Here is a 25129-nt window from a genome sequence, read left to right as displayed (position 1 = left end):
TCTGAAATAAACTGCACCCATCTTCAGCTGTCTTTAAGTTATAAAGCTATCTTTAAATTGATTAGGAAGAAATTTAAGCTAAGCGGAGATACAGGGTATATGGAATTTGTGTTCATTTAGCTATGCAGGCTTTAAAATTAAGTTGACTTAAATTTCATTTAGTAGAAACACCAGTTTTTGTTTTGTTTGGTTGCACTGTATATCCATTAGCAGCACTGAGGGATCAGCTGGAATGATGAAATTTGAGTACTAGTGTGTGTAGAAGAGCAGGCAGAAAGGCTGTGGATAATTAATGCTTGATTTATTTATGTTGATGAGTTGCTTTACTGTTTGCCTCACTGGAAAATTGTCTTCCGTATTAGAAAGAGAAAAGGGATTCATTAAACAAAAAGCACACAGAAAAAGGAAACTCTTGTCTGTATTTAAATTACAAGTCTGTTTCCAAGTACAGAGTTTGTTTCTGAGGAGTTTGGGTTTGCCACATTAGTCCTTGCCTTTGGTGGACGTCCCTGGCAGTCCTGACAGCCCATCTCATGGGTACTGAAGGATGCCTTGCAAGCTAAGGGTGCATATTTCCCCAAATAGGGTATGTTTAACTTTAAATGTTACAGTCTCAGTGTTTAACGGCTGTTCTTATAAAAAAATAGGATTATGGTCTAATAACTGTTAAATGAATTAATGTGTTTTTTCAGAACAATTCAGGTTTTTGATCTCCTTCTGTCTATCTATATACCGTTATAGGTAACTTGATGCTTTTTTTCCCACCCAGTATTACTGTATTCCCAAAACTTTGTAGATGATACTATCACAACTTTTAGGTTACCTCTTGAAATATTTGCTTCCAGTGGAATATGTTAAAAGTTTATAAAAAAAAAAATCATTCACATGAGTTAACTACTTTTCCTCCTTGAGCTTGGTATGTTGGCTTCTGTCATTTACCTCCATTTTTACTATTATGTAGAATTTGGGCTACATCAAAACCAGCGTGTTATCCCTGCCTGTCTAGATGCACTAGTCCTGCTAGCACACGCTCGCCAATAGAAGAACCTTTTTCTATTCAAACTTAATAGAATCTTGTTTTATCTTAGAATGTGATAAAAGAATAATTGTTTCAAAATGATAAGGAAGAATTGAGTGCTTGGTTTTTCTGGCATGGTAAGAACATGTTTTGTGCGCTGTCAGCACAGCATTTCTGTCAGCACTGAAATGTCATTGCTTTTAGGTTCTGTGGCACCAGATGTTTTAACTGTTTGTAACGTGCCACTGACAGGCATTTTGCCTCGTGGACTGACGTATTATTTGGACACATTTTAACTGTATTAATGATCATTTTCAGGTTTATGTGCAAACAGGCAGCTGAGCTTTTGCTCTTGAGCTCAGTTATACGTTTGATGTACTTAAAGTACTAAGCTTCTCCACATCATTTCAATTAGGTCCTGCTTTCAGCTGGAATCTGATAGCCAACAGTTGAAGAACTGTTTCCAAACATCCTGTCAGCTGTAAGTCTCTGGACTATAAAGGTTTTTTTCCTTTTCCTTATGTATCCCAGCAGCACAAGTAAATGTTCAGCTTTGGCACTGTACTTGAAATCGAGTGTTGGCATGTTTCTTCCAGCAGCCTGCTTAGCCCGTACTAGTTACACTGCAAACATTCTAACGCAGGGAGGGTATGGATGTTAAGCATCAGTTTGGCCTCTGTGCTGTATGAACTTGTTTGTTGGAATATTGCCTTTAAAATACCACTGGCTTGAAGTTTTGAGAGTAGGGAATAACTCTGTTCTGTGAGTTATTGTATTCTTTTGTATCAATTTGTATATGACAGAAGGCATTTATCTCTCCAAATCAGTTGAGATGGTTTGACTTCATAACCATTCATACAATTTTCTGCTTCTCTGTGCTTTCTATGGGTCTGGTTCAAGAAAGCTGTGTTTTATTTAATATTAAACTGCTTTCATTGAACTTTAGGGAATTGCCCAAATGAAACAGACAAGTAATCCTTTCCCCTGGTATCATGAATGTAATAAAAAGTTTTTCTTTCAGTTAAATTTAATTTAGAGTTGCTGTAGGATTTTATTGGCACTTCATATAAAGAAGTTCTGTGCTTCATTTGTCTCCTTCTATACACTAACATTTTTGTATTTGTCACAAGTTTTTACTCTTTTAATTTCAATTGAATTCCCATTTCAACAGGTTGCTAACTGCAGATCACTGAAATTCTCTTTTTTAGAAGAGATTATACCGGGTATCATGAACATCAATGATTTTGTAATACTCCCAGGCTCAAAAACTGGAACCTCGGTGAGATTAAAAGCAAAGTGAGTGCATTTTATCTGATTGTGATAGAGATGGTTTTTTCATCATTTTTAATAAGTTTCAATGCAACATTAAGTAGAAGAGCTTATTTGTGTAAGAGCAAGAAGAATCATGATGTGTTTCTTTTCTAGTATTTTCCCTACACTTTTATCCTTAAGCCTTTCTTTTCTTAGGCTTTAATCTACTTTCTGAGTAAGGTACAGGTCTTATAACTCTGTATATCTAACATATATACTTTGTAAACAAACAATACGAAAGAATTCACTGGGATAGTTTGTTTTAATACAGACACAATTATATCAGTTTTATGTTGGCCACTGTAGAGCTTATATTGGAGTAGCCATATCACTGTCAGCATACCCCTCTGTAATGAGGTATTCTTGGGTCCAAGGAGTTTGTACCTGCCCTGCCCTAAATTTTCCAGAACTGTTTTCAGTCTTGCTGGGAGATAGAAGGGTGACATGCCTTAAATGACGAATTTTTCAACTTTTTTTTTCTTGCTGCTTTAAACTTATTCAGATACCTTACTGTCTTTCATGTAATTTCTAATGAATATTTTACTCCTTTAACTCCTCCAGAACTGTCAGAGAATTGCAGTTGGAGAAAGTGCAGTTAGAAACAGAAACCAAAGAGATGGAGAAGAAATTACGGCAACTACAGTCAAACATGAGCAAAGAAAAAGAAGAGAGAAAGTAAGTTAAACTTCTGTTTCAAAAAAAGGAATCCAATGAGATGTTCCCTCCACACCTCCCCTTGCCCCAGATGGGATCTCTTGCAGAGTTTGGAATTCACAATAGTGTTCACTCTCTTCAATCTTTGCTTGCTACCCTATGACTTTCTTCTTCGTAAACTCCTGTGTGGCAGGGATTATTTATTTATTTATTTATTTAGGAGTAAATGAACAAATCCTTCCTGACAGGGATATTCCTTCAGTGACTGAGATCCCTTTTCCTCATTTATTCCCTCTTCTCTCTTTTTGCCCTGTCTGACTGGATTTGTCACTTTAGTTTTAAAGCAGGAGACAGAAAGTAGTTTCTCCTGCACTATTTCAGTCTTATTTCTGAAGTTTCTAAAGAGGATGCTGTTCTTAATATTGCTTTGATCCTGTTTTGCATACATCTGTGTAGCTTCTCAGAAAAACATTTTCTGTATGATGGAAAACATGGCTTGGAAAGTAAGCATAATGTAATGAAGCAAGTGCTAGGGTGGCATTTTAAATCTCTCAGCTCTGTTACTGGCTCACTCTGTTAGCAAATCTCTGCAACATCTGTTTCCCTTTCTTTGTATTTCTGCTTGACATACTTTGTCACTGGAGATACAAGTGCCTTGGATACCTCGGTGCCTTAGTCTCGGTAATGCTAAGAGCCTGCTGTTTGCAGCTCTGTAAACTTTTGCTTGAGCTTTTGAGGCAATGTTTTCCACATAGCGCGTGGCACTTTTCCACTGTATTGTTCTCATGCAGTTGTTCTTGTATTGTTCTCATGGCCTTGTACCTGCAAACCCTGATAGTGGTGTTGTGGTGAATTCAAATGACAGGAATCATTGGCATTTGCACCACTGGTGGGAAGATCATGCCTCTTCCCTCCTACATGTTTTTCTTACCCCTTGTTTCGTATACTTGAGTTTGTTTTGCTCTATGCATGGTTTTCTGTAAAATGAAATTGATCAGTCATTTGAATACTTGCTAAATATTATGCAGTAGTGCTATAAATATATGCAGTGTGCTGAAGCTGAAAATCACAGTTTAATCTCCCTTAGTCTTAAATTCTTCCCCACTGTTTTCCATGTTCATCGCAGTAGTCAATATATCTAAACTGGTATTTGCTGAAATCTTAATTGTAGGTATGTGTTCCTGGCTTATTAAAAGATGCTGCATTTTAGCTGTGCTGGACGAGTGCCCTAGAGTAAATTGGGACAATGACGACTTATCTAAAGCGTACTTCTGTTACATTTTTATTCTTCTAAAACCAACCTTAGAGAATTGATAGGATTTTCTTGCATTTAAAAACTTAGACCAATTTGATGGTCTAAACCCAAGTACTTTCTTATACATTTGATGTATTTACTACTATTAAAGTAGACATGAAACAGGTTTCAATGGAGGGGAGGTATCTGGGTTTTGGGGAATTGGTAGTCCTATAGACAAGTATTTTATTTTTGTGATGCTCTGTTCTTATTTAAAAACCTGAAGGAAAACCTTTATGCTTCTTTTGCTTACAGAAGACATAATTTCTAAATCCTTTCTTGCTCTTGGGTCATAGGAAATCAAGTGCTTATCATTGGAAATCTGGACAGGCAGGACGAATGACCATCCAAGCCCGAGTTTTGTCACAAAGCAAAGAAAACAATAATAAGGTAGTAAACTATCAGTATATTTGCACGTAAAGCTATTTAAAACAAAACTAGATTTAGAACTAAATTTATGCTACAGACATGGGCATTTTAAATACTGTAAAAATAAAAGGTTAAGCACCTTCTGAGTAAAATTTCTGATTTTTTTAATTTTTCCATGCCAAGCTTATGGTTCCCTTTGAGCTGGAGGAAAATCAAGTTCTGTTTGGTGATCTGTTGTTTTTTTAATTGCCATAGATAGCAAATTATCGTTGCTTCCACAGATTTAATATTGTAAGAGTCTAATTTGTTAGTGATGGAAGTCATCAGGAGCCTGTCCTTCAAATGTCTGATGTCCATTATGAATCTGAAATACAAGGCTTCACGTGAAGTTTTGAGTACAAGTTCTCTATCTTCATAGATAAAAGCTATGAGAAAGGCACACAACATTAAAATATCCTACAGTTAAAGTTTTTTCTTTAACTCAGTCACTGTGTAATTGCAACTGCATTCACAGTAGAATTCACATATGACTCTGTAGTTCATTTCCCCCCTGCTTCTGCATGTCCTGTAATCTTTATTATGATGCTTCTGGATTTCTTTCAGTAAGTACAGAAGGAGACTGAGAACCCAAGTTGCCGCTTGGCCCACAGTAGCTGGAAATGTCCTACATTTATCCCCTGAGGACTGATGGTAGTTGGTCAAGTGTGGATTAAACAGACCTTTGAAGCATTCTCTTGAACAAGGACTGGACTCAGTCTGTTCTCTTGGACTGAGGCTGAATGCTTCTGAGTGTTTTAAAATGTGGATTAGGTTTATCAATTGACTCTTGTTCTGTGTTGTCCTTGCTCAGACCTAAAAGGAGGGATGGAAAACTTTCCTGCTAAATCACTGAAATTTTTTTTTTTTCCTTTTTAATATGTACACAATGGGGTATTTTCCCCTTATTTCCTTTTGGAAATGGCTAGGGCAGTTTTGCTCAAACTCTCAAAAAATATTAAGGATAAGGCAGACATGGGTATGGTAAAAAGTGGTCAAATGTGTAAGCAGCTGAAGACTGGACCTTGTAGGGAGTGTTATCACTTCCAACTGTAATAACCTAGTCTTAATTCTCTGGTGAATTAAATTCATCATTTTAATAGCTTAAGCTCTTGTCCTTGAGGCTTTATACATCATAGAAACAAGCATTAGGTGTATCCGTCATCAAATAATGTTCACGAGTGCTGTTAAAATACCAATTGCGATAACAGAGCTTATGTTCTTTACTTGTTCCATGAATTAGTACAAAAAATCTGTAGGGGATCCCCAAATCCAAACTAATTCAACTTAGAGTTACTTCCTTTTTCCTTTAGCAGACATTGATGTGTCTGGAGAGGCACGTAAATTGGACTGAGTGGGACATAAAAAGAGAGTTTTCTCTTTTTTTCTTTTTTTTTTTTTTTTTTCTGGAAGCCATGCTACATATGCTGTATTGAAATGAAAGCTGTTAATTAAGAGACACGATTTGAAACTGGCTAAAATAAAGCTGATACAAGTCTGAAGAGAAAAACAGACAATGACTACTTCAGACTAAGCCATCGCAGTTGCTATTTGAAGTCTTTTGAAGCAGCAGCAGTTTGGTGTGAAGGTCTTCTCAGCCAACATGCTCAATTTCAATAAAATTGCCTACTTGCCTGTGAGTAGAAGAGAGGATCAGAATGAAAAGGTTTTCTTTAACCCACCTCTTTCTTTTTCCCTTTCCCTTTCTCTGAGACAAGTAACTCGGAGCTGTTACTACTTCAAAGACTTCAGATTTCAGTTGTGATGGCTAAGGAGAAGATGTGTGGGGCAGAATTTTCAAAAGGACAAAATTAAAATGCCTGCAGATGCATAAGGTGGAGGCGAGGGAAGTAAGGATGCAGTGTGGACTCTCTAGGGAAAAACTGAGGAGCAAAAATGCTGAAAATTATTAGTTACTGGAGTGCTAAATCATGGAAGGGTAAGAAGAAGAAGCAGAAGGAAAGCAAACTAACACCTTCCCACTGCAACAAATTATAGGTAGATAAAGGTGCAGATTATATGTGCCGTAGACTTTGCTGGTGGACATTTGAGCTTAAGTCACTATGGTTATGAAAGTTCTGCAGGTCTATGCTTGTGGCAAACTCTTGCTGTGTACCTGGCTGGGCAAACGAGGACTATGTCATTTCATGAATGGGGAGGGAAACTGGTCATAGACTTAATGGCTGTCATGAGCAAAACATGGAGTTTTCTCTTTAAATACCTACTTAGCTATTTTCCTAGAAAGAGTAACATATTAATTCTCTAAAAGTTACACTTTTATGCATTTGCATTAGCACTATATATATATATATATATATAAAAAATGAAATATAAATATTCTTCCATTTAGGTTTCTTCAGGAAAAGTGAAGTTGCAAATACTTAAGGAACAGATTCAAGGTAAACACATCTTTTTTACCTGAATAAAAACTCACAAACATCTGGTAGAGTATCTGTTTCTTGGAGGTTGCTGCAATTAAGCAATAAAGAAATCAGAGACTGGAGTACTGTTTTTTGGTTTTTTTTGGTTTTGTTTTTTTTCTTTTTTTCTTTTCAGAGCCAGCCAAAGAACCATTTCAGCATGAAATGGCAAATGCTGTAGCTCATGAAAAATCTGAAGCGAAGGGGATAACATGTGGACTGTGTGAAATTAAGAGTGCGCTGCTGGTAAGTAAATGGTTTAAAAATTACTCTATAGCAACAGAATATAATGTGTATATATAGTATCTTTGTGGCAGTATCTAGACATATTATAAAGTGTAATACATTGTAAAATTAATTACCTTGGGTTTTTCCAGGCTGTAAGCTGTGTGTGGTCTGCACAGACAAGCTATCTGACTTGGAATTCACTTCCAGGCTCCTTCATGAATAGATCTATGTATGGAAATACATATGTGCATGCCTAAAACACAGGTGCAGGTCTAAATATTACACATTAGCTTTTTGTTTGTTAGCTTTTCTGTACAATGCAGTTGCATTGTGGTAGTCTGTGGAAGTCGTCAAACTAGCTGCCACCGCCCCTTCCGTAAAAAGGAATCATTTTGATGGAAGTATTGCTGCTGCTTTGAAATGATGAAGTCGAAGAGCTCATTTGAACTTTTAGCCTTAGTTTTTCTTGTGAATTGAGGATTTTTGAATACCTTTCTTTTGCAGTTTGTTCTGCTGGGAAAAATAAGACTTCTTTAAGATGGTCAGCTTGAGGTGCCATATTGACTATTAGATGTGCAGCAACTTAAAAAGAGGAAAAAATTACTTAAATATTTGAGATTAATTTGATCCTGCTTTATTTAAAAATCTTACCTTTCTGGAATTGAAATAATAGTAATAGTTTTTCTCATCTGTTTCCCAAAATATGTTGGTGATATCCACTTTAATTCTAGGATTTCTCGCTGTGATAACTACTTAGTGAGCATAAGGTAAGGGGAGGTTTTGTAGGCTGATAGCCCTGAATGGCAAGGAAACAGATTAAATGATTCTCTTACCAGAGCTGTTATCGGTTCTTTAACAGGGAGTTTCTTTCAGCTGTGTTTTTATTAATTTGCCCAGCATGTCAATGTGACTGAAGACGGCTGATCTTAGTAAACTAAAGAACACTACCATATGATTAAAATAAGATGTATGGTTTCAGGCAAATGGGGCAAAATTGAGTAGTCCATGAATACTTTGTAATTTAAAATACTTTGATAAGCGCCAGGGCACATTTTTAATTCTGACTGCTTTCTGAGCTGGCGCGTGCCGGCTATGTTAGGAGTGGAAATTAGTATTATCAAGTATGAGGTGATTTATATTTAATAGAGAGATTTTGCCTTTTAACGAGTATAAATAGGAAACCTAGCCTCTGAAATATGACATAGCCCCATACTATTCAATTTTTGAAGTCCCTCGTGTAAATAGAGTAGTTCCATTGTTGAATAAGAAAACAACATTTTTATTCTAAAAAAAAAAAGCACCTGTCTTACAAAGATTCCTGCTCCCTGTAATACATGCCACGATGTATTTGTATTGCTTTTATGGCACATTAAACCAGTTGGAGCTGCAAACACTCAAAACAAAAGGAACAGGTATTTTATTTGTGTGAGTCTTTTTAATGGTTTTCCTTAGGAAAAATTGCCTGTGGATTTTAAATTTCTGTTAAGATTACCTGGCATCAAAGCCACCGGGATTTTGCTTCCTTTGATTCTTCGGGTGTGGTGTTTTTGTTTTTTTTTTTTTGACAGACTGACCATCCTCAGCAGTGCAAAGGGCGTGTTTTTATTTCCTGCCAGCTTTCAACGCGCAGCCCCGTCTGCACCGTAAATCCCTGTTTTTCACCTCGTTTTGCCCGCCCCGCCCCGGCTGTGCGCGGGCTGCTTGGCCGGGGCCGGCCGCCAGGCGGCGCTGCGCCCCCACACCACGCTCCCGCGCCGGTGAGCCCCGGCCCCGCCCTCGGCCCCGCCCCCCCGGCCCCGCCCCGGCCCCGCCCCTGTCGCCCTTACCGCTCGTCCGTGTGCGTCTGGCAGAGCCGCTCTTTCTCCTCTCGGGTGTTCTGCTCAGACGTTCGAAGCAATGGGCGGGCTAGAAATCGTTACCTTTATGGTGAATTGAGCTACGATTTGCTTTTTCCTTAAATGCTTCCGCCCCCGGCCCTTTAGGTGAAGCTGTGCTTCCGAGTACTTCATTCCTGATCCCGGAAAGTCTCCCGAATAGCACCTGTAAGATGAACAAGGCATTGTTTTAACGCTGCTTAGGTTACGAAGGGATGACTTGCACACTATCACATGTGACTTTCTTACTCAGTAGAAAGCTTTTCAGTTAAAAAAAAGTTTTCATAGAAGCAAATAGCATAGCTGTTTTATTGTAATCCTTACTGAAAGAAAAAAAACCCATCAGGCTGTCTTTTTCTTGTGCCTGGATGGATTTTATACTTATGCACGCCTCAGAAAATGCAGTTAAATTGAACCAATGGTAGTGTTATGTAGCTGGAAATATGTAACAAATTGCTGGGTCAGGAGATTTTTTACACAGGCACTTGGAAATATTGTTATTGGTATATTGTTTGAGGCTTTTCCAAATTGTTGGATGTTGAGCATTTTAGGAAAAAAACTTGTCAGTACCAAAAATGGCTAAAGGTGTGTGTTTGTTCATCAAAGACAGTTATACACCCCTGTGAGTACATTTAACAGTCTGTGTTACTTGTAATTTAAATATAAGGAAGTTTGAAACTGAATTCCTGCTTATAATCATGTCTATTCTGTCAGATGCCATTTTAAGCAGTCATGATTCTTTCACAGTTGGATTCCACTCACACAGGAATAAAGTGTGATGAAAGTAAAATGTTATACAGTACAGTGGAAACTTAAGTTGTGTGTAATTTTATTATTCAGCTCAGTAATATTCAGTTTCTAACATGCAACTTTATGTCGCATATCTGTTATGAAACAATAAAAATTTTATAATTAGGGTAGTAAAGATTTATCCTAGAATTATCGTGCAATACTTAATTGTAACAACCTTAAGTTTCTCATGCATAATATTTGACTGCATTTCATAAATAGGTTGTAAGAACTCTCTTTTTTTGGATGAAATTGTACATGCATTTTGGATTTTATCTGTTGGACAATCGCACTGTTTTCATTCTCCTAAGGTTATTCCAAATTCAATTTTGATAAATGGAATTATTTACTTTTTTTAATGCCTTTTCAAATAGGTATTATTATGCTTGTTTTAATTTTCTTTCATTCCTGCGTTAATGATGACTGTTTTATAGCTGGACTTAATGAATCAAAGAGAAGCCATGTCAGGAACTTCTTATGAAAAAATATTTCGATTCATATTTCATTGTTATGTTATTGTGAGAATGCAAACTAACGTAAACGTAGAAAATGTAGATAGGGTCTTGACTGAGTGCAAGTCGATTTAACTATTTCAGTTCTGCTGTATGAGATTTTCACGAAGGCAAATTTTACTTTTCAGTGGTGTTACAGGATACATCATGCTGTTACCCTGCTAAAATTTATGTGATGATCTCATTCTTTCTTCCCAGAAATATAATCCTTTTAGTAAAGCAGTAAATTGTTAAAGCTAGTGGTCTGATAAATACATCTTTGTCGAAATGATCCTTGCTTATAGTATGTTAGTAGAAAGATTACATCATTTGATGGAAAAACTTCAGGTGAGAATTTAAGGCAGTTACAGAAGGATACGCCATGCTGGGAGCAATGAAAAGCCAGTGATAAATAATCTTTTCGGGATGATGTGTTATCTTGAGTTATGCAGTGGATATGAAAGTTTTTCCATGAGCTGTTTTGCATGGATATAAAAATATTTCACCACACACATCTAAATGCAGAGTGTTTAGCATTTTTTGTTTTTTAATAGACTGTAGCAGATCTCTTAAACCTAGAACTGAAAACTGAGTGGTAGCAGCAGTAGTAAGATAACAATGATAAATCTTGACATTTGTAATGCATTCTCTTTTAGACTTTTTTTTTTTTTTTTAAAGGGATAAGCCACTTATCTCATTTTTGGTGGTAAACAAACTGGATTGAGATTATTCAAACTCATCTAGTTCTTTATAGTTTGGTCTTCCCTGGACTATTTTTTTAATGTGTGAACTGGTATTACAGTTAGTCCCTTCAATGAACATTTTCATTTTGTTGACCTCTACAGATGTGCATCTGTCTACGGAAAAGCTTCAGTAAGCAGAGCTTCATTAATAAAGTACATAGCTCATAAATTTGTTTAAATGATATGAGCTGCATAAAACACCTCACTTAGTCTGTTCTGTGTAGTACCTGATGGAATACTTAGATTATTGAATTTTTGCTCACATGTTTGGACACTATTGATTTTTGCACACTACTGAAATTATGTGCTTATGTCACCATTGCTCTTCACTATGTGGTTATCTACCTGCTTTTAATGTGCTGTTTGGTGGAATGTTTGAGTATGTTTATAATAAATTAATGTTTTCATAATGTTTCATGAACAGACAGAAGCCAATACACATGTTGGAAAATTGGAAGTTGTTGATCCCTTCATCAAGGAAGTAAATCTGAATGAATCGAAAATTAATCATGAGTGGAAGAAAGTAAATAGCAAGCATCAGGTCACATCAGACAAGTTTTCATCTCTGCTGGTGTTAGAAAGCAGCACTGAGGTAGTGTACAGTTTGGGAAAAAAAAAAAATTCTTTTTATTGTTTAGGATGTCTTAGGTAGAGTAGCCTTAGGTTTTTCCACAGTGTGCCAAGTGAGGTATTGGGCTATCAGACTTGTATAGCCCATTGACCTATGTTCATGTCTGTCGACATAATATCTATCCTATACATAGGATGTGGGCTATCCATGGCTACTGCGTTCTGCCTACTAAAAGCACTTAAGTTAAATAGGTTTTTTGTGGGCTTATAAAAACTTTTTTGTTTTTCTTATTTTGCTCTTGGTACAACGTTGCAAGACCACATAAAAGATGAGTGATTTTGACTACCAGGATAGCTACGCTAAGCCCAGAAATCAGGGTGCTGCCTTTCCGTAGCTTGTACTAAAAACATTGTTGCTATTGTATGTAACTGGGAAGAGGATTATCATCAGAAGTGCTGTATTAATTATGTTGTGGAACTGATTTAGGAACTGTCCTCAGAATCAACCTATACAGGCCTTGAAAATCAGGACAAAGGATTATTACTAAATGGTACATTTAAAAAGGACGAACCTGCAGAGTCTTTTCAGGAAGCTTTACTCCAATGGAGAAAAGGTAATCGTGATCACAGAGAACAGCTGCATGCCAGTGAGGTCCTATCAGGTATGATTTTTTTGGTTTTAATTGCATTTTAAAAATGTTAGAAGTCCATTTTGGTGAGTTAGATTTTTGATTAGTGAAGGCAGATGTTCTGTTAGAATTGTAAATGTTTCTGCTTAAGTTTTCTCTCTGTGTTCCTTTCTAAATTAACAACCACCTCTGATTTTTTTTTTTTTTAATAATGTGCAGATTAATGTTTATCTCAGTTCTTTTAATGAACTGTGGTGTTAGCTTGTGTCTCTCTACTTTTCTATGGCATTGTTTCTCACATGAGACTTTAATATGAACTTTAATGCTCAAGCATAAAGTCACAGCTTTTAACTTGAGACAAAGAATGTGCATGGCTCAGGATTTCATATGTTGTATCAAAGTAGCTTTTCTGCTTGCCTTCCACAGGCTCTTAATATTTCTTTGTCCCAATGAAAAGATGCAATCAGTTGAAGTATGCATGGAAAAATATGAAAAAAACCTGTTGTCTGATTGGATTTATGCAAGCTAGTCTCTTTCCTCTAGCTCATGGATGGTTTTTGTTCCTTGTGTATTTTTGTACAAAAAAATATTATACTGATTTCTTCTTTTTTTTTTTTTTTTTTTTTTCCTTCTTTCCTGTGATATGGTGGGATTTGTATCTGTGGAGTCATGGATTTTCCCCCACTCCACCCCAACCTGCCTGCAATGTGGTAATCCTCCTTAATGTGAGAAGCTGTAATAAATGAGGTTTTACTGGCTACCCCCACTACTGATTGTGTTGTGTAAATACAATACTGCTGATCATTTAAATTTTGGAATTATTCAAAGACTTAGCTAGGTATAGACTACTAATGTGACATTCAGAAATAATGTAGTTACATAGCAAGTTTATAAATCTGAATAGCTGTATAATTTTTTTTTAAAAATAATGTTAATAGAATCTATGGGAATTTGTGAGGTACAGACCAACCTTACTGTTATGAAGGAACCTATCCAAATTGAATTCAAGAAGGATGGCCTGAGCTACATGGAGAAACTCTTGCTTAAGAAATACAGAAGGTATTGTTGAAGTTGCTGGTACTAATGGAAGAAGTCAGAAATACTTAATAGCATTACAAAAATTCCATTGAAACTTTTTAAATATTAGATATATTATCAAGAGTTAAGGTGACTGTATACAGGGTGCTTTATTTTAATAAAATAGCCATTATAACTAGACTCGATGACTTAATATTTTAGAATTACTGCAGACGTAGTATTTGGAGGGATTCTCTTTGCTGTCAGTGTATTGTAGAATTTGAAATCTGTTAGTGATACTTGGTTGGTTGCTTTGGGGGCATTTGCTACAAAATTTTTATAGAGAAAAGCAAGTATGATCTTCAGGATACTTTTATAAACATTACAGAGTTGTCTTGTTAGTCCTTGAGGTGCGAGGTCATCTCAGTGAAGTTAGGAGGAGTTGCTGCTTTTCAGCAGCAGTTAATACTACTGCAGTAAGTAGTGTGGTGGGGTTTGCTTTTTTTTGTTTGTTTTTTTTTTTAATGACTGTGGTATTCTATATAAAACAAATGATGACTTTTAAAGATTGATTTCTTTTCCTTTTTTAGAACTCCTGTTGATCAAATTTCTGGTAGTTTTATTAAAGATTTAAGGCCTGTGCAAACACTGGGTGTACATCAGTCGGTGATTGGAGGAGGAGGAGAAGGAGATGACGACGATGTCAATGACTTAACAGGTGTAATAGATTTCTGTTTATTGAATCTAACTATTAAATACTGTTTCTTGAGGTTGTTTTTTTTGCTATGATTGCTGAAGAGTTATATACGTAAGCAGTTTCTGCTTAAAATAACAATAATGAAATAAATTTATGGTACTTCATAATAAATAAAAAGTTTTCATTTGTATAAGTGTATCTTGAACAGGAGAAAATGAAATGCATCAAATTAATTATATTTCATAGTTGAAGAGGTGAAGAGATATTGGACATCTGTTTTTAAAGAGGAAGTACCCAACACTATTTCTCAAAGTGCAGAGTCCTCTCTGAAAATTGAGTTCCTTGATGACGTAAGTATATAATAAAGGACTTCATGAATCTTCACAGTGATCTGAAGTGATTTGTTTAAATGTTGATCTGTTAAATATTTAAAGTAGTAACAGTTAAATAATTTCTAATAAAAAAAATATTGGTGCGTTGATTATCTTTTCTATACAAATGTGGAAAACTTATCTTTCCAAAGGTTCCCTGTAATTTTTTCTTGTTGTGTCCAGGGATCCTTACTATATAGAAATTATATAAAAATAAAATCTGCAGGCTTTTAATCGCTTGAGTTAATGTTGTTTTTTTTTAATTTATTTTAATCTATTGCTGATTACGTTTTTTGTTTGTTTGTTTTTTAATTAGTCTTATGGCAAAGACTTGGAAAAATCATCAGACTTTTTGGAGATGGAGGCTGGGGCAATGGGAATGAATAAGCAAGGAAAAACTAAACCACTCAAGCATTGTGGAAGGTATCAGAAATGCAGAGATTATTTGGAAAAGAAAGGGGAATAATCCTATCTTCTGATTTAGTTACATTCCTAAGAAACAGGCGCTTTTTATCTGCAGACAGTCATACTTCATATGAAAGGGGAGAATCCTTGATTCTAAATTGTTTTAAAGCATGGTTAAGATATACGTCTTCTCATTCTTGGCGCAAGACGTGGACTGTGCCAGTAGCACAACACTTAGTTACTGCTTTCCCTTCCTTTACATTTCTTGCAAGATCATGTCTGCGATTTGCTGGTTTTTGTCCTTGAAAGTTTTTATTTGAATGACCTAATGATTTGATGACTAGTTTGTAAGACTGTTTAAGAACAGTTCGGCAGTTAACAAGCATACGACACGTTTACTGTTAAAGTTAGTGAATAGTAAGTTTGTATCTTTGAGCCACCAAGGTATAGTAATTGCCTGTGACTAGAGAGGCATAACTTTGAAATTTTTTTATTTTGTTTGCTTGATCACTCCAATATTAAACCACGTGAGATACATTTCTTTATAAGTGTATGTCCTGAATTACAGGTAGAATTTCTGTTTTGTATGCTCTTATCTCAGTAGGAGCAGGGAACAGCATACAGACAAGTCTAACTGGTCAGTGTTGTGTACTTTTAAGATACTCTCACTCGACTGATCTTGTAATTCCAGGCAAAACTAAGAGTTGTAATAATTAATGACACATGTGCAATTCTTCTGATCTCCCAAAATTGATTTATGATTAGATGTGATCTGTTTTGTTACGTTTTATTCTTCTGGTCTTTCCTCCTTCCTCTGTTTCAAAGTGGTTTAGCTGTTGCAGATCAGAACGACACAGTGCAAGACCTTTTGCAGAGAGAAACTGTAGGCATAATGAGAAAGTCATCTTGTTATTTAACGTCCATAGCTGACACTCAATATCTTTTACGTCTTACTCTTGACAGAAATCCTGTTTCTTCTAAAGAAGTTTTTCAAGGTAAGTTTTGAAAATACCATATATATAAGTGTATATAGTTTTATCATTCTCATATAGGAGGTAGCAGTCAACTACGATGGCTGTCTGAAAAAAATAATTCAAGATCATTAAATTATGTAGCATTCCCTGAGCTGTGCAGGTCCCACAATTTGATGGGCTGCACAAGTGATTTTGAAATGATAGGCATCTGCTGTGACAGTATTCTGAGCTGTAAGCTCATGTTTGAGGGAGAAATTGCCCCAATATGAGTTGTATACTGAAAACGAGCCCATTATAAAGCAGATGAAGTGATCTTACAAATCTCTTAGTTTATATGTACTGTATTAGATTTAATGTATGGCTGTAATGCATGAATGTTTTAGATCACTTAAAGAATTTGTAAAAGTGCAACTTAACAATTTGATGGCAAGGTTCACTCTATTACTTACTACATGGGAGAAACATACAAAGGAAAATCAAGCCAGAATCTGTTTTCCATGATTTGCATGTGATCGGAGATGCAAAAAGGTAAGGGAGACCGTCCTGTTGAGTCATGAAGTTCAGAATGGACCCCCTTGCTTTCTAAAATCCCCCTCAGAGAGGAGTCTAGGTGTGGCTGGATCCAGACGTAGTCTCAGACTTGGTCAATGGTTTATGTCTAAAAGATTATATGTGCACAATCAATCCTCTATATCAGTTAGGATTTCAATGTTTAGCATGCTATTAATCACTTACAAGTCTGTCCAGTGTTATTTCGCTCTGAAGTTTGAGCCCTCTGTTTCCTGAAACAGACTTTCAGGCATCGAGTCTTATAAAAATAATTTGATAGAGTGGTACAGCAGCACAATCAGCTCAAGCTGGGTGCCCTTACAGACCACTCACCCACCCCTCACGTATTCTTCACACTCTCCTCGTGCGCCTTCCACGTGCCCTTTGGTCCAATAGTGATTCTGGTCGGAGATCTTCTGACACCTTCTGACTCCTTATTGGATTCCTTCGCTGTCTCCAGACAGGCTGTTTGTTATCTTGTTGAGTTGCAGGTGCTGTTGACAGTTGTAGCCTTTAAGCCTCCTTGTCTCCTGATTTACGCTGACTCTGGAGGCTCCTGTTTTGACTAAGTAGGTACACATTCAGTAAATCTAAGTGAAGTTTTAGAGCTTGTGGCCTAAGGCTTCAGCAAATCTAGCTACTCATGCTGAGTAAGTAAAGCTAAGCAAACACCATACTAACACAACATTACAACTTTTAGTGAATCATTCTATTTAAAACTTACTTACTTAAGCTAAGCAACTAATATCTCTTAACATTGAGAGGCGTCCCTGCTCAAGGGGAGAGTTGCCTGGCGTGCAGTCTAGTTGCTGCATCCAGCAGCAAATTGGGCTCATCCAGCGATCGGTCGCTGGTAAAAGATCTTGCTGCTGGAGATCACTGCCATGCAGCCACACTGCCTGGCAGGGATTGCTCAAAGAAGGCTCACTTAGGCTGTCGTATCTGTGGGATAAAGTGGTTGGATCTTAGTCATATTGCATACAGTGGGGGAGGTATGCACGAGACTCCTTGTACCCACAACTTTCACTGTGCCTCTCTGCTCCTTGGTGAGTTTTCTAGAGGAGTTCTTGGCCCGGCTACGGCTCAGGCCTTTACCTGCTTTGGAGCCTGTACCAAACTGCTGCTGGTTTGGTTAAGGGGGGTTGAGTGTATCCGTCACAACGGCATGTGTCCTTTTTATGTAGAAAAATGCTTTTAGGTTGAGAAACTGTATAAATAATTACCTGTTCTGCATTAAAGATCATCATTTGTGTGTAAGTATTCCAGTGCCTGTTGCATATCAGTGAAATCACTATGAAAGTTCAGCAGCTTTATTCTGTGGCACACTTAAGGGGTCCCAAAGATCTTACTCTGTGTCCTAAAAGTATGTAAAATACATTGTAACTTTTTTAATATTAAGAAATAAGTTAGAATGTAAGGGTAATTAATTTCTTATTCTTGCAAGTACTGAACAATTGCTCCAGCACTTCAGGACCTAGCCCTTGTTCTCTTTGTGCTTAGTTCAAGAATCTGCTTATTTAAGTCTTCAGATGTGATCAAGCAAATAAGAGCTGACTAATGAGATGTGATTTATGTGCTGCTTGGGCACAGGACAAAAAATAAAATGGTTATGTCTTGTATAAACAAAGAAAAACAGCTTGCAGAATAATTCCCAGCCTGATAGTGTGTATTTCAAACCATTATACTACTTTTAAAGAAATTTTATGAAATTGCTACTATTGCAGTTCTTATGCTGGCTCCGGTTGGATTATAGCATTCAAAATGTAAAAAAATTACATTAGCGTGGAGTAGTAGTTGGAAACGTGTTAAGATTATTATCAAGATATAAAGTTTTCATAGACAATGATGTACAGGAACTTACGCATTAGATGCGGAACTTGTACTACTGCCTGGCAAGTCTAGCCCGTGTATCTTGGCATCTCTGGATATCAGGCAGGAAGCTAATGAAAGTTAACTGTTCTTATTTGTAATTTTATGGCTTAGGAATAACCTCAATGGAGGTTTCATATTTTAAGTTCATGAAGAAAATATAGTAGGCTTGCAGGTTATAATTCATATTCATTTCCATTTAAAAAAATTCCTATTTTGATTATTTTTACTGTACTCTTGTAGAAAAAATGGTTGTCTGCAGTCATCTTGAAAGAAGTGCAATGCAAAAGGAGAGTGTTAAACTAAAGACTATGAGAAGATCACTTAGCTCCTGTAAACTACCTGAGAAGATTTCTAACCCTACTGAACTAATGAGCAACAAATATCTCCTTGAGACACAGCTACAGAAAAACAATAAAGATTCACAGGAACTGGACAGCATCTGCAATAGTCAGAGTTTGGGTTTGCCTGTAATTACAAAGTCTTCAGTGGTAAAATACTGTATCTTTGATTGCTAAATAGATAAACTATGCTGCTTAATCTACTTTCCCAGTTTAGCATGAGGCAACATACCATGTTCCTGAATCAATTGAGAGATAGTGATAGTTGTATGCTTACCATGAAATATTCTACCACTTTTCCACATTCTCTTCCAGAAACCCCTTCCCAAAGCAATCATGAGTATAGTTTTAATCAGAAGATTGTCACTGCCTACCACATTTCACATGTAGGGGATGAAGGCCTCTGTGCTTTCCACTTTGTATTGTCAGTCTTCTGTTGATGTTGAAAAAAAGCAAAAGAAAGAACAGACTAGTCTCAGGCAAAAAAAAAAAAAAAAAAAAGGTGTTTTGGGGGAGAAAGCAGCTCTTCCCATCTTAGCATCAAGGTCACTTCACCTCTCGATTGAAGGTAGATACTCTTATCTAACCTAAATTATTAAATGTTCTTTTGCTGAAAATAAAGCTGAAAGCAAAAAATCATGGAGAGGGTTGGGACATTAGATTTGGATTTAACAGTAGATTTTTGTTAAACAGTATTACTTTAGCTGATGTACACAAACATAAGTGAAAACAAAGAAAAACTGCTTTCATGTCCATAGTGGAACGATAGACTCAAAGTCCCACAACATCAGCAACTGAAGTTTATAGGATTTTAAAGCATATATCATGTAAACCCCATCATCCTTATGAATATCTATTACACCAGGCTATCAGAATCATTCCTAGTTCTATGAAATGAGCATTTTATTAATATAAACTTGCAAGGGCAACTTATGAAATTTCCTGTTCCTTTTCCTGTTTCTAATATATTTGTGTTTTATTCAAGTTGCAGGATATAGCCAAAAGACAGAAATCTGTTTCTACATGGTATTGGGGACTTGAAGGTTTCTTTGTTGTAGGTACAAACCCTAAAGAAGTAATGCTTGAAGCACGTTCTTCACTGCGTGCTGACTCTAGCCCTATGGATAGTAATATCCTGTTTCCAGGTAATCGTGTATGAATAAAATTCTCAAACAACATACATGTTTACCACTGTTGCTGTAAGACACCCTTCTCTTCATGTAACTTGGATCTAGCTTACTTTTAGAAGTCACTTTGGGATAACAGTCATGCCAACACACACAGCTGGTGCTGTGGAAGGATAAAATAAACTTACTGTGTTGAGGTAAATTACATCAACATAGTACCATAGATTTATATGCTTCTTTATATCCCCTGAGAATTTGGTTCCAGTAGGAATTTCTGCATTTCTTTGTGCATAATATACATCACAAACCAATGCTTTTAATGGTCTATGTGAAACAATGTGTCAAATGATTGGTGAACATGAATATTAATTGTCAAGTGTATCACTTGAATTCAAGCTTGTTACTGTGTTATATATGATTTTTTTTTTACATTATCTGTAGAAAATTTGTTGCATGACTTCTTTAAATCACACACATTAAATGCAGCAAATATAGTAACAATAAGTGCATATTAATACAAAACCTGCAAATAATTTCCTCTAATACTTTTTAATTTCAGGAGAGGGAAAATGGGTTACTGAAAGGAGCTTAAGTGAATACGCTGATGACTCTGTAGTTCAAGGTGTCTTAGAAAGTCAGTTAAATAGACCTTCAAGTGGTTTGGAGACTCAGAATAGAATTTCTCCCCTGATGGTAGCATGGAGGTTATACCCAGGTAAGGACAGCAACAGCTTTGAGGTCCTAGTTTAACAGGTTAATTTTTCTTATGTAAAAAGTAGAGGCGCTGTCTGCAATGATTCTGTTGAATTTACGTCATTTTTATATATTCATCTATGGGTTTGCATTTTGGGTATAATGGCTTATATACATGGCATTGTTTTCATAAGAATGAGCTTTTGAGTTAAAAACTGTCTCTTTCCAGCTGTCACTAATAGTTGTTTTTTTTATCGTGCTTAGTTTCTACTCCTGCCTCTACCCCATTACTACCCTCTTATCTTGAACATTTAAATAATAAAAACTGTCTAGAACAAGATTATGTATTGCTGTGTGTTTTGTAGTACCTAGTACAATATGGTTTTGATCTAATAAAAGATTTCTTCATACTACTGAAATAAGTCTTATTTCATGAACTATAAGAAACAAGGAAACAACTAATGCATAACTGCATCTGCACTTTTTAGTTACTTTTCTCAATTTCAACTGTCTCCATTTCAAGGAATGTAGTTTACATTATTTCTCTCATCTTAAGCAACCAGTTTGGCATTTTAATTTTAAAAACGCTATGTGCAGAAATTGAAACTGTCAATTTTGAATCCCAGAAACATATTTGAAAGTGTCTGCATTTTATTCATGTTGCCTTAAATTAAAAAAAGACAGAACCAAAGTTTTAAGCTTTCTACACACATTCTCAGTCTCTCCCCTCCCCCAATCTTGTGCCATTTTACATAATATTTAATTTATTTTTTTTTTCTGAAAGATGCCCCTGAAGTATGAGGTGCTACTTCCCAGTATAATTTGTAAACTCTTTATTAACATTTATTAATTCACAATCTTAAGCAAAATTAAAAATCTGTTCCGATCAATTCATAATTTTAACTACAATTCATGTCATTAATGAGCTGAGATATAATTCTCTTCATGTGTGAAATCCTGAATTATTTGAAGCTGTGACCATTTCTGTTATTTCAGGGAATGACTCTAGAAGACCTTGGTCAACTAATGTGCTACACTGTAAACCGACTGGAAATTGTCCAACAAACACACAGCCAAGACCAAAGAGTTCACCTATGCATATGTTTAGAATTGATACTGAGATATCAAAATACAAGTGCCTTGACAGAACTAAACAAGATGAGTTTCTTTGGGAATATAATGCTGACCAAGAAGCCCTACTTGCTCTGGAAAAAGAATTATGTAGTCATACAGGTAAGTGGTAATACTGCATTTTTTTCCTCATGCTTACATGTAACATAATGAAAACAAGTAGCTATTTCATTTGCCTTTGCAGATCTAACTGATTTTGAAGCAAAAATATACCAAAGCATTTGATGATGCAAGGCTCTTTTGTGGTTGAACAGTGATTTATTTCCATTTGATCGTACTTTAACCTACTGTTAATTTAGTAGAGGCAAACTGTTTCACACAACTTTCTTAAGTTTTTTTTATCCCTTGCATTTTGTTGCAAAAAACCTGCAGGATGTGCTAGATATTATTTCAGATCATAAATTTCTTTTAAATAGGTATCCTTTCCTTGCATATTTAATAGTGAACACCTCAGATGTTGTTAGAAGTTAGATGTGATTTGATGCAAGGGTAGCAAGAAGGGGAAGAGATGGACAGGAAATTTTATAAATCTATCGTGACAAGAACTGCCATTAGTAAGGCACAATAGACATTGTTTTACCTCTCATTTTGGGTTTGACTCAACTCCCTTTCCTCCGTCTTTTTAAACCCATCTCCTTGTTTTTCGAGGGTAGGGGAGGCGGCAGGCAGGCACGGTCAGTTGGTTATGGTTGAGCAGAATGAATAACTTCTGGTTTTGTTCTTTGAATACAGGAAAAAAATGATTGGGATGCTTCTGTTCCATCTCAATGAATGGATAGGTCAAGTGTCTAAGACACTTCATGCCATAAGCAGCCTTGATAGGCTGCATCTCTTAGGCTGTCACGTGGTCCCTCCCTTCTGAGTTGCTATGGTGCTTTTATATTGGCAGGTCCTATCCTAGCTATGATTCATTTTCAGGAAACAAAAGTAGTTTGGATTCCAGAGTGTTCTATCTTTTAAAATGTTGTTACCTTAGGTTTTGTTGTACTTTTTCACACAGCTCTTCTGAGGCTTCCAGATACCATATTTCAGGACAGCTGCCCTTCCATCAGAACCCATGTGTTTTTGGAAGAGTTTCTCTTGTTAATGCTTGAAAAATGAACATCCATGCTGAATATGCTCAGAGAATAGGGAGGGAAGTTCTTGTTGAACTGTCCCATTCTTTGTCTCCCTTTTCATTCCACTTCCTTCGAATACTTTTCGCTTGCTTGTAAGTTCATAGCAGAGACTTATGGCTAGCTGGGAAATAATAATGTACTTGCATGTGTGTTGTATAAAAAGCATAGACAGTGACCCCAGTTGATCATCTTTTTGTATTGGTGGATATGGGATATATCCTGTTACTCTGTTTTAAATATGTACTACATCCATTTGCTACTGTATTTTGAGGTTACGTAGGTATTAGTGGGCCCTATATATAAGGTTTCATATTGTACTGGCATAAACATCTTGAAGCAAACCCTCTCCCTTTACTTCTAATGATACAGGAACCATATAATAAAAAGTCATAATTTATTTGAGGGCTTGTAGCGACATCCTTCATCAGCTAGAGTTGTTTTGAGACTTTTAATGGCAAGTTTTCATTGATAATGTGAAATGCTTTAAAATGTATAAGGTGTAGATACTGTGGGTTTTTTGTTTATATTTGTTCCTGAAATGACCTAAAATATTTCAGGTCCTGAAAAACCTTACAGCTTAACTGCTGAAGATGTAACCTCCTCCAGCAGTCACTCAGAGAAGGTATGTAGAAATACTACAGATTTCCATGAAAACCTGGAGCTAAAAGACCACAGCAGAGTTGATACTCTCAGGTAAGTTAAACTTGCTGAGTATGTTTTTATGGTATTGTAAAATGCTCAATATGCCAAACATTTTGCCAGAACTGAAATAAAAACAGTCTTGACTTTCTGATTGTACTTTACATGCTGATTACAAATGTCAGCATGATCTATTTTGTATCTTGGTGTTCTAAGCCAGCACTCTCAGGCAGCTCAGATTAAGAATTAAGCCACGTATTTCGTTGTTGAGACTCCAGGCTAGAAATTTGTGGATTATGTTTTTCTAATGTATTAGCTTTTTTTAATATACAGCACTGAGATTTATAAAGTATGTCTATTACAAATCATCTAAGTTCTTTGGTTGTAAGGTACATTTAAAAAGAGCAGTTCTGAGCAGGTTAGCCAATAACACGTAACTCGCCATAGTCTATGATATATCTGTTATATTGCCTTGGAGACTAAGGAGATTACTGGAAACAAGGAAGTTCCACAAAGTTCTGTCTGTCATTGGTTTCTTACTATGATCTTGTAACTAATAAGGGTCAGTGAGACACTGTGAGGTTAGCTACATGCTATGAGAATATAGCTGATTCAGAGATTTGTGGTTGGTTAGTTTTTTTTGTTTTGTTTTGTTTTTTAATGTTCATAATATTGAAATTGCAGGTCAGTAGAAAACTAAACAATATTTGCAAATAGTGCAGATAGTATAAATGAGACTCGCTTTCCTAGCTTACCTGTTCTAGGATGTGGGATTTCTCTATTAAGGCACTATAGTGACAAAGTTATTTACTTACTTGTTTAAGAGGTGAAAAAGTATGCGACAAAAACTGAGGGGAAAAATTAATATAGTAGCTTGTAATGTATGTATACTTGCAAAATATACAGCAAAAGCTATTTTCATGCCTTTTAGTTCTACATATGTGAATATATGTCGCTTAAAGCAGAGTAGCTTGAGGAATTTGAGCTGCTGAAAATCACTGTGGTATGTTTCTTTTAAGGGGCTGGGATGAAAGCCAAATGGATGATGAGGAAGAAATTCTGGAGGATAAGCAACAGGTTCTTGCATTACAGTGAACATGCAAAGAACTTAATGTAATTTCTATCTTTGTGTATCATACAAAACCAAGAAGAAGACGAAAAGATGTCTTAAATGTTGCTCAAGATGTCATTTATTAAGGATTATTTTGTAAAATTGTCAATAAAAAAATCTTAAAAATCCCTTGGTTTTGGCTCTTTTATTAATATGAAGAAGTTACAGAATAAAAGAAAATTGGTCTTGTGCTATTATTTTTTAGGATTTTTTTATTCTTTAGTTTTTGTTCATATAAGGTTCCTTGCCCTCAGATTGAATTTTATGTCTTCAAATGCCAAGCTGAGGGGTAACGTGCAGGAGGTGTTAATGGAGCGTTCTTAAATTGGCGATCTCAATATGGCCAAGTTTATATGGTGAGATGCATAGTAGAAAGAGTAATGGGTCTAGTATACTTTACTCCTTATTGTATATTTTACCACTAAGGCACTTTTGCCTTGCAGAATGGAAATTAACAGTTATACACAGTATATTTTACTCCTCCTGCTACACTTTTTTCTTCTTAATTTCAGTAGGTAGCATATACTAGCAGTAAAATTGGCTGTCTCTGCTCAGCATCAATGGGAAGTCAGTTCTCTTTCTGCGCTGTAGTACTTTCTCTGTTTTAATATGCGAGTTTGGAGTGGCCTAGGTTCAGCACACCAAATTCAGCTGTACTGTA

General features: G+C 36.1%; 1 protein-coding gene across 1 annotated transcript; it reads left to right on the top strand.

Annotated features, from left to right (window-relative positions):
* Nucleotides 1–1439: 1439 nt before the first annotated feature.
* Nucleotides 1440–24792, top strand: ZBBX (zinc finger B-box domain containing). The gene is made up of 19 exons (XM_075033186.1): nt 1440–1499; nt 2190–2314; nt 2891–3004; nt 4574–4667; nt 7033–7081; nt 7239–7348; nt 11652–11819; nt 12285–12459; nt 13365–13485; nt 14034–14161; nt 14387–14490; nt 14828–14934; nt 15880–15911; nt 18552–18799; nt 19635–19794; nt 20336–20491; nt 21466–21702; nt 23276–23411; nt 24377–24792. The coding sequence occupies exons 2-19, from the start codon at nt 2247–2249 to the stop codon at nt 24450–24452; spliced, it is 2283 nt and encodes a 760-aa protein (XP_074889287.1). The 5' UTR covers nt 1440–1499; nt 2190–2246; the 3' UTR covers nt 24453–24792.
* The last annotated feature ends 337 nt before the right edge of the window (nt 24793–25129 follow it).

Source organism: Buteo buteo, chromosome 7, assembly GCF_964188355.1.
Source record: "Buteo buteo chromosome 7, bButBut1.hap1.1, whole genome shotgun sequence".
In the NCBI taxonomy this organism is placed as follows: Eukaryota; Metazoa; Chordata; class Aves; order Accipitriformes; family Accipitridae; genus Buteo; species Buteo buteo.
Note: the sequence above shows the minus strand (reverse complement) of the source record. Positions and strands in the feature narration are given on the sequence as shown.